At 47.3% G+C, this 9,832-nt stretch overlaps 1 protein-coding gene across 1 annotated transcript; it reads right to left on the minus strand.

Moving 5' to 3' along the window:
• Positions 1 to 8,327: 8,327 nt before the first annotated feature.
• On the minus strand, positions 8,328 to 9,272 carry LOC123347354 (olfactory receptor 14A16-like). The gene has a single exon (XM_044984767.1). The coding sequence runs from the start codon at positions 9,270 to 9,272 to the stop codon at positions 8,328 to 8,330; it is 945 nt and encodes a 314-aa protein (XP_044840702.1).
• Between the last annotated feature and the right edge of the window lie 560 nt (positions 9,273 to 9,832).

The raw sequence follows: 9,832 nt of genomic DNA on the forward strand, positions 1-9,832 counted from the left end.
GGAGCTCTGGCCGGGAGAGCTGGGCTGCAGGGTTGCGGGGCTCTGGTCAGGGTAGCGGGGTTGCGGGACCTGCCGCGCTGCCACCGAGCTAGCGGGACCGCGGGGTTGCAGGGCTCCAGCCGGGAGAGCAGGGCTGCGGGGCTCTAGCCTGGTTAGCGGGGCCTCTGGGCTCTGGTCGGGAGAGCGGGACCGCTGGGTTGCGGGGCTCTGGCCGGGATATCGGTGCCGGGGGTTTTCGGGGCTCCTGGCCGGGGGAGCAGGACCACCGGGTTGCAGTGCTCCAGCCGGGGAAGCGGGACCGCGGCCTGTACAGCGGGGCTGCGGGGTTGAGTGGCTCCGGCCGGGTGTACCGCTGGGTTTCGGGTTCCAGCCGGGAGAGCGGGGCAGCGAGGTTGCGGGGCTCCATCTGGGGGAGCTAGACCACGGGGTTGCGGGGCTGCGGCCGGGAGAGCAGGCTGTGGGGCTCTAGAATGGGCAGCGGGGCCTACGGGCTCCGGCAGGGAGAGCGGGACCGTGGGGTTGCGGGGCTCCGGCAGGGAGAGCGGGGCTACAGGGTTGCGGGGCTCTGGCCAGGAGAGTGGGGCTACCCCGTTGCGGGGCTCTAGCCGGCGTAGCGCAGCCTCCGGGCTCCGGCCAGGAAAGCGGGCTGCGGGTTTTCAGGGCTCCAGCCGGGGGAGTGGGAATGCGGGGTTGTGTTGCTCCAGCCAGGACAGCGGGTCTTCGGGGTTGAGGGGTTGCGGGACTCTGATCAGGAGAGCGGGGCTACGGGGTTGAGGGGCTCTGGCTGGGGTAGCGGGGCCTCCGGGCTCCGGCCGATAGAACGGGGTCACGGGGTTGCGGGGCTCTGGTCGGTGTAGCGGGGCCTCGGGACGTGCCGCACTGCCACCGGGGTAGCAGGACCGCGGGTTTGTGGGGCTCCGGCCGGGAGAGTGAGGCTCTGGGTTGCAGGGCTCTAGCCGGGGTAGCGGGGCCTGCGGGCTCTGTCCGGGAGAATGGGGCTCCAGCCGGGGGAACGGGGATGCGGGGTTGCGTTGCTCCGGCCGGGAGAGCGGGGCTACAGGTTTGCGGGGCTTTGGCACGGACAGCGGGGCTACGGAATTCCGGCTGGGAGAGCAGGACTGCGGGGTTGAGGGGCTCCGGCCGCGGGAACAGGGAAAGGCTAAGGCTGACATTAACATGGTTTCAGTCTGTGTGTTACTTATCATCGTGTGTTCAGTGTCACCTCAGAAGGGAAGGGCTCTGCATAGACGGAAATTTGCCTGGGCATCAGTAGAAAATGTTAAGTAAAATTTGCTTTAAAAATTAAACCTGACACTTTGTCATCTTGTGTCATCATTTTTATTTCTTAGCTTTCAGCTATTTAAGTGAACTCTAAAACTTTCATACTGACTGTTTCCTATCTGATATTGTATCTCTCTAATCTCCTTCAGAACCATCATTGACTGTTTTCCATTTTAATACTATCCCATAGTATCAGAGACAGTGAGAAAAATAGCAAAGAAAGGTACATGACTATCTTTCTATCTCTGTGGAGAATGATAGATATACATTCCTCTGTCTCACATAGAGAGATGTGATGTATTCCCTGCAGGCAGCTCTAGAGCTGACACTGGCTTGTGCAGGCTTCTGACGGGGTCACTACAAGATGTCCCTGCTCTGTTGCTAAATAGCTGAATCCAGTCTCTTGGGCTGTGAGCCCAGCTCTAATCTCACCTCTAGAGCAAATCACCTGCCCCAGCTGAGCTTAACCCCACAGAGGGGGAACAGCACCTGCCCTGGATCTCACATGGTGGCAGCTTCCCTGGAAGGACCCTTGGCTAGAAATAAGGCTGAGCTTAGGCCCCAGGATGTCCCCAGGTGTTTGCAGAATAAAATGTGTATTTGTAGCAGAGACATGTGATCTAGAATAGCTCAGAGCCCAGTGGCACCAGAGCCCCAGCTGGTCTGGAATAGCCTGTTCCTTCATTACTTCCACATATTTAACTCTGGATGAGCAGAGATTTTGTTGTTTTCACCTGCATTGCATCAGCAGCTCTTGGGATGCAGCCACCAGAGGAACCCACAGCTCAGGCTGCCCTGGCTGCTTGAAGTTGGTCACTAAGGGTACGTCCACATTGTAATTAGAAACCTGCAACTGGCCCATGCCAGCTGACTCCAGCTCACAGAGCTCAGGGGCTGTTAATTGTGGTGTAGACATTCAGCCTTGGACTGCAGCCTGAGCCCTGGGACCCTCCCACCACACAGGATCCTAGAATCCAGGGTCCAGCCAGAGCCCAAACATCTACACCACAGTAAAACAGCCCCCTAGCCTCAGCTCCATGAGCCCTAGTCAGATCACACAGACCAGCTGCAGGTTTTGCCCTAAGAGGTACCCAAAGGCAAAGACTAAAAACTAAGGGCCAGGCCCTGAGCTAATGTAAATTGACTTCAGAGTAGCTAAGCCTATTTATGCCAACAGAGGATCTGGCCCTACAAAGGCGCTTTGGTAGATTTTCATCAACTGGGGATCTAGCCTTTGATTTCAATAATGCTACAGCTGATTTACACCAGCTGGCCTGTCACAATTTCAAATCCATATTCTTTGCATGTGAATCTGAGCGGAAGTTGAGAAAAAAGTTCAAAATTGGTCTGCAATTTCTTAGCTCTTTACCCCATTTGATTCATTACAAGAGTGTAACTTCTAATGGTTACAGAGTCATTCATTCCCACTAGCTATTGAATTTGGGAGGATAGTCATTATTTATTTGCAATTAAAATTGGAAAATGTAAAAGGACAATAGACACTTTCTCTGATTTTTTTTTTATTTTGTCAACCCTGCAATTTTCTGTTGGGAAAAGTTTTGAGGCAATGTTTTTAGCCCTCCTGGTTCAGATACTGCAGTCATGGTGTTTCATATAAACACTTTAAATAGGTTAAACAATGACTAATGGGACTTGTTTTTGTGATCAGCTCTGGGGTTGAGTTATGATTGTTCCCTCAGTTAGAGGAGATCATGAGGCTGATTTCACTATCAGATAAAATTCATCCCTGGGCAGTATTCAAAGGGTGAAGTCGAGTGGTATTCTCAGTGGGGCTTAAAGCAGTAAGAAACTCAACTGTCAAGGAAATTCAATGGTATGTCAGCACCTAGCTCCCTTTAATTTGTTAGTCTCATCTTAAAACAGGACATCTAGGTTCTGTTCCGACGGCTGACACAGGCTGTGAGTGTGAGTTTAAACCAGCTACACAACCTTGGTGTGTCCCAGTTCCCCTGTCACCGCCCAGTCACCAAGACTTGGATTTTTAAGAGTTGAAGAGATGTAGACACCCAAATGTCATTGACAGTTTCTCCGGAAAAAAATCAATTCTCATAGAAAATGTTCAGGAATTTTTATTCTTTGGTTTTTTTTATATTTATATATGAAAACTCAAAATGATTCCAAGAAAAAATTTGAGGAGAAAAAAATCACTTCCTGGACAGCTCTCCTCAGCCCCTAGTCTACTGGAACCTTTTCAGAATCTGGCCACTTAATTTGGTGCCTGAGTGAGAAGTGAATTCTTCTGAAAATTGTGGTCTAAGGGGAAAATTATATCTCATCCCCAGCACTGGGCGAGGTGTTTTCTGACTTGTGGTGAAGTGCCAAGTATTGGCTATTGCCAAAGCTGCTAAGTATGTACATTCTGAAGGACACACAGAGGAATGTCAAAACTCACATACACATTTATCTACACACCAAATAACGTACACAGACTAAAACAGACACATTCATGCAACATTATTCACTAGGAAACACACACTCAAAGCAAAGTCTCAGAAATATACATATATAATGTAACCTTGCAAAGGAACACATAGGCTGGCTAGGCCTACACTAGAAACAGTTGCCATCATAGCAGTGTCATTTATGGGTTGTGGTTACTTCTGTGATATTTCGATACCGGCAAAAGCCATAATGTGAACATGGCTACATTGGCGTAAAGGTCATTTTCCTGTATAGCTAATTTCTCTTGGACAACTGGTCTAAACTATAGCAACCAAAGCTGGCAAAAGCTGTATTTACATTAGGAAAGTTTGCCAGGATAGCTATATTGGCAAATCTTTTATAGTGTTGACCTGGCTATAGGTTGTCTAGTTGTCATTTTAGTAAGGGTTAAGGTCTCTTTTACCTGTAAAGGGTTAACAAGCTCAGTAACCTGATGAAAACCTGACCAGAGGACCAATCAAGGGACAGGATAATTTCAAATCTCTGTGGAGGGAAGGCTTTGTCTGTGTTCTTTGTTTGAGTGTTCGTGCTCTCTTTGGATCTAAGAGAGGCCAGACATGTCTCCAAGTTCTCCTGGAGTATTTCCTACTATCCAGTATAGTGAGTATTAGTTAAAAAGGCGGATTAGTCTTTTGAGTTGCTTTCTATATTTGCAATTGTGTGTTTGCTGAAGGAATTCTTTATTTCTGTTTGCTGTTACTTTGATTATTCTGAGGAGGAGGGAGGGGAAGTCTCTCCAGTTCTTATAAGCTAGACTCTGTATATTTTTATCCTGGTAATACAGAGATAGTGTACTTTTTTCTTTCTTTAATAAAATCTTTTCTTTTTAGAACTTGATTGATTTCTTCCCTTGTTTGAATTTTCAGGGGAAGGGGAGGGGGAAAAGTGAATCCCTCTTTGTTTGATTCAAGGAGTTTGAATCAAGGTATCTCTCCTAAGGACTAGGAGGGGGAGAGGGGAATGTTCTATTTCCCTTGGTGCTGAGATTCAAGGAGTTTGAATCTGGGTTCCCCAGAGGAAGGTTGGGGAACAGGCAGTGTGTTACCCACTTTAAACTTAACTGGTGGCAGCAGAACCGGATCTAGACTAAGATTAGTTTAGAGGAGCCCAAGCAGGTCCCCATCTTGGAACCCAAAAGTTCCAAGTGGGGAATAAACCTATAACATTCCTGTATAGCTAATTTCTCTTGGACAACTGGTCTAAACTATAGCAACCAAAGCTGGCAAAAGCTGTATTTACATTAGGAAAGTTTGCCAGGATAGCTATATTGGCAAATCTTTTATAGTGTTGACCTCGCTATAGGTTGTCTAGTTGTCATTTCTCTCTCTCTCTTTCTCTCTCTCTCTCTTTCTTACACACACACACTGTCAGGATTTGTCTATTGTGCAGCTGCAGGTGTAATTTCCAGCTCAAGCAGAAATATCTGTGCTAGCTTTGACTGAGCTAGTCAGCTAAAAATAGTCGTGTAGACATACCCACAACGACAGTGTCTTCTGTTCATTGGGGAAAATTCTCAAAGCCATCTAATTTAAGAACCTAAGTCTCATTTTCAAATACAACTTAGGTGCTTATGAGTTTAATAGGGCCATAAGAGGGCCATTTAGGTGCATAGTAGGATTTTCCAAAGCACCTTTGCACTTACATGACACTGAAATCAATGAGTTTTACATGCCTGTGTGCTTTCGAAAATCCCACTAGATGCCTCAGTACCATTACCAATCTAGTCCTAAATCTTACTGACTTTGAATGGGACTTACGCTCTGGAGTGACTAAGGCACTTTTGAAAATGGGACATTGGCTCCTAAGTCGCTTAGGTGCTTTTGAAAATGTTATCTCTCGGCTTTTACACAATTCCCCTCTTAGAGACCCAGTCAAGTGCCCTGGGGTTCCTTGAAGAAATACAGCTTCCTCCTGAGGGTGTCTGTCAAGGCCCCTTTCACCTTCATGTTCCTCAGGCTGCAGATGATCAGGTTCTGCAATGGCGTTCCCAATGTGTTTAGGACCCTGGCCACTTTGTTGAGGGCCAAGGAATGGCTTTTCCTGGGTCGGCTGTAGATGAAGATGGAACTCTGTTGTATTAACTTTGATGGAAGAAATGGGCCCAAAGAGTCAAAGGTGTTAACATGATCCAGTCACTGTCCAGTATGAAACCATTTTAAACACGGTTCAGGGTTTGGTATACAGAGACCTCAGCCTGCTCAGTGTCATGGCAAACTCATTATTAAAAATCCTTTTAACTTTTTATTAAAGATACAAAGAAGAAGGGGAAACAGGTAAAGCATTTGAAATGCAAAATCTTAAGTAAGGCTTTCATTTAGCACCATCCCTTGTTCATTTTCCCTTTAGCTGGAGAGAGTCTTTGGAATGGAAAAGAAAAACAAAAACAAACTTCTCTGACTGTCTTTTGGATGATGTCAAAAATGGCGATAACTGTTCTTTTTCAGGAAAATAAATGAAATTAGTTCAAATGGGCTGGTGCTGGGGTTGTTGCGTCTCTCGTTAAAGTCTGATCCCGTTTCAAATCAAGCACATGCAAGAGGGGAGAGAAAAGAACAGCCAAGGTAGAAAATGCAGCTTTTGTCTCTGACATTGACTCTTACTCACAACCTCACCGCTGGAAAAACACAGGTCCAGCACATGGTCTTACCAGTCACAATGAGACTTGACAAATTGTACCAGCATCAGTCAACCTGTGCGACTCTTTGCCAGAGGATGTTGTGAAGGCCATGACTATAACAGGGTTCAAAAAAGAACCAGATAAGTTGATGGAGGATAGGTCCATCAATGGCTATTAGCCAGGATGGACAGGGATGATATCCCTAGCCTCCGTTTGCCAGAGGCTGGGAGTGGGCAGCAGGGGATGGATCGCTTGGCGATTACCTGTTCTGTTCATTCCCTTTGAAGCACCTGGCATTGGCTGGTGTCAGAAGACAGGATAGTGAGCTAGATGGATCTTTGGTCTGACCCAGTATGGCCGTTCTTATGTTCTTAGGCTGTTTTGGACATTGCTTTTAGCTGACTCTTTGGTCAAAGGCTTACAGAAATGTTGCAGAAGATGCCATCTTGGCCAGCTAAGCCAGACTTTTAATAGACAGAAGGAAAAAGGAGAGGGAGAAAAAAGAGAAGGAAAAAGGTGGGGAAGGAAAAGGGCATATGAGTGGGGGGGAACAGCAAAGTCTCCCATCTCGGGTAGTGGCTGAGCTTGAGCTGGAGTCAGTTGAATGGGCGATAGCATCTAAATCCCTCTCTCTGGCCTGGTCTGATGAGAATATCTCTCAGGATTAGGATGAAAAAGGCCCAATGGTGTGACGGTGGACACTGGGGTCCTGGCAGATGCTGGAGGTGGCAGCCAAGATTATGAAGTTCACTCCTTCCCCTTTCCTTGTCTTTCAGTCAGCCAGAGTCCACATCTGTGTCCCCATCCCTCAATTTTCCCTCTGAAGTCTCTTTTTAAGGACCAGAAGATATAAAGAGATAAAGAGATAAAAAGATCCTCTAATTATTGTGTCCATCATTTAGAACTAATTTCTGACACCAATTTGGGTCCATTGATTTCCAGTCCCACACTTACCCTGTGTACCAGGCATGAGATCTTAACACAGTCCTTGATTATATCAGGAGGCCTTTTTCTTCAGACTAATCCAATCTCTCTGTCTTCCTTTCATACCTTTTTCCATCAACATTTGCTGCTATAGGTTATAATAACTGTTTATGAAGCTTTATCCACTTTCCTGCAGTTAGGCTCACGACTGGGATTGGTCTGCTTGGCCAATGAGTCCTGCCACACCTCTGCCTAGCAGCTGAGTGAGGGATCCCCCCAGGCAAGCACCACCCAGAGCCTGCCTCACCCCGTCCCATGCCCCAATCCCTACCCCCTCCCATGCCCAAACTCTGCTGCTGCTGGGGAGGGGAGGGAGAGGCATGGAGCCAGGTAGGGAGCCCTGCCAACCCCCTCAGCACCAGTGGCAGCACGGCCTGCGTGCTGCTGCCCACCTCCCCCCCAGCACTCAGGCTGCCCTCCCCCAGCACCCACGGTGCACCCGTGCAGCCCCCTGCAAGTTTTAGTCAGGGATATATAGTAAAAGTCACGGACAGGCCTGATGTCTGAGGCATAGGTGGAGAAGGCTTCTGGGAGCCAAGCTGCACACCGGGGAAATCAGACTGATCTGGAAAGCAGCCGCCTAGGGAGTCAGGGAGTCGGCTGCCTACAGATCAAGACAAAATACCCCATTTCCATTATCCCCTCCATTTCCCTTCCATCATTTTTTTTCTGAAATTTTGACCTTTGGTCCCAATCACCTGCATGTTACATAAGGGGAACTGGGGCATAGGGAGATTCAAATGACTTACTGAAGGTCACACACTGGTTTTGAGATTGTCTAAGAAAAGTCTAACTTTTACATAAGAAAAAATATTTCCAGGATGCTTTCTGAGCAGCACTAGGAGTAAGATAAAATAGAAGAAACTTATATTTGCTGACATCTATCTATCTAATAATCCCAACCTCAGCTATTTATTTTTTCACCCATTGCTATAGTATCTGGGTACCTTCTGTTATGCTTTTCTGAAATTTTTTTAGCAGATCATTGGAAATATGTGGCCATGTTCCACCCTTGCCTTTTCACTTTTCTCAGTGCTGCTTTTATCTCCTTATTCCTGAGGCTGTAGATTATAGGGTTCAGTACTGGTGGTACAACAGCATAGAGCACAGGCACCAACATGTCTTGAGTGGACGGGGCCCTAGAGTTTGGCTTCATGTACATGAAGAATCCAGTGCCGACGAACAAGGAGACTACAATCAGGTGGGGCAGGCATGTGGAGAAGGCTTTATACCTGCCCTCTGCAGAGGGGATTCTCACTACAGTATTGAAAATGTGAATGTAGGACACAAAGATAAAGATAAAGCAGATAAAGCCATAGCAGAGGGCTAAGACAATGTTGTGGACCTTGTTGGGCTGCGTGTCAGAGCAAGAGAGCTGCAGGAGGGGTGGGATGTCGCAGAAGAACTGGTGGACAAAGTTGGGCCCACAGAAAGGTAAACTGAATGAGTTACCCACGTGCAACACTGAATACAGTGCTCCACTAAGCCAGGACCCTGCAGCCATCTGGACACATGCTTTGCTGTTCATGACTGTACTGTATCTCAGAGGGCTGCAGATGGCCAGGTAGCGGTCATATGCCATGACCGTCAGCAAGGCCAACTCTGCTGTCCCAAACATGATGAAGAAAAACAACTGCAGGAAGCAGCCGTGGAAAGAAATGGAGTGGCGCTGCATGATGGCATTCACCATGGATTTGGGGACGGTGGCAGAGATGTAGCAGAGGTCTAAGAACGACATGTTCTTGAGGAAGAAGTACATGGGGCTGTGGAGGTGATGGTCAAGGGTCACGAGGACAATGATGAGGAAATTCCCCATTAAGGCGGCCACGTAAGCAAACAGGAACACAAGAAAGTGCAAGATCTGCAGCTCGCGGATGTCAGAAAATCCCAGAAGACGGAATTCAGTCACAGAGGTTTGGTTGGTCATGTCCTACCTGGCAAGAATGGGAAAGACATCAGAAAAATTCAGTTAGAATGAAGAGAGCTGAAACAAACATCTTTTCCCTATGCATATGCCCTACAACCTTTTGTATGCAGAAGAAGGTTGTGCCACTGCTGTCTGTTATACACAGGGAAGTTAAATAAAAAACATAAAATACTCTTGCTGGAAGGCAGCAATATAACACTACATTCATTTCTGAGAATAACACACAAGAACCTAAAACCAGAGAGAGACAAAGCAGGCTGCTTCCTAAGGAGAGAAACACAACTCACCACATTGTATCCTAGTCTGGCTCTATGTAAACTGAATGCCGAAGCCACACAATTCCCTACAGATTCCCCTAGCCTGCTATCAGGAGCAGGAAACCCCTCACAAACTTAGAATGATAGCTTGTCCTGTCAATACACCACACTGGCCAGTTGTTAATCATCCTCTGAGTATCCAGGACACATCAGAATTATCCAATTATATTAATATGTGTTCTGCCACCTTTTATTGTAACTTTCAGGTTCCATACATGTTCTTCCTAGACCTGGTCAGAAAAT

This window comes from Mauremys mutica, chromosome 13 (genome assembly GCF_020497125.1).
Source record: "Mauremys mutica isolate MM-2020 ecotype Southern chromosome 13, ASM2049712v1, whole genome shotgun sequence".
Lineage (NCBI taxonomy): Eukaryota > Metazoa > Chordata > Testudines > Geoemydidae > Mauremys > Mauremys mutica.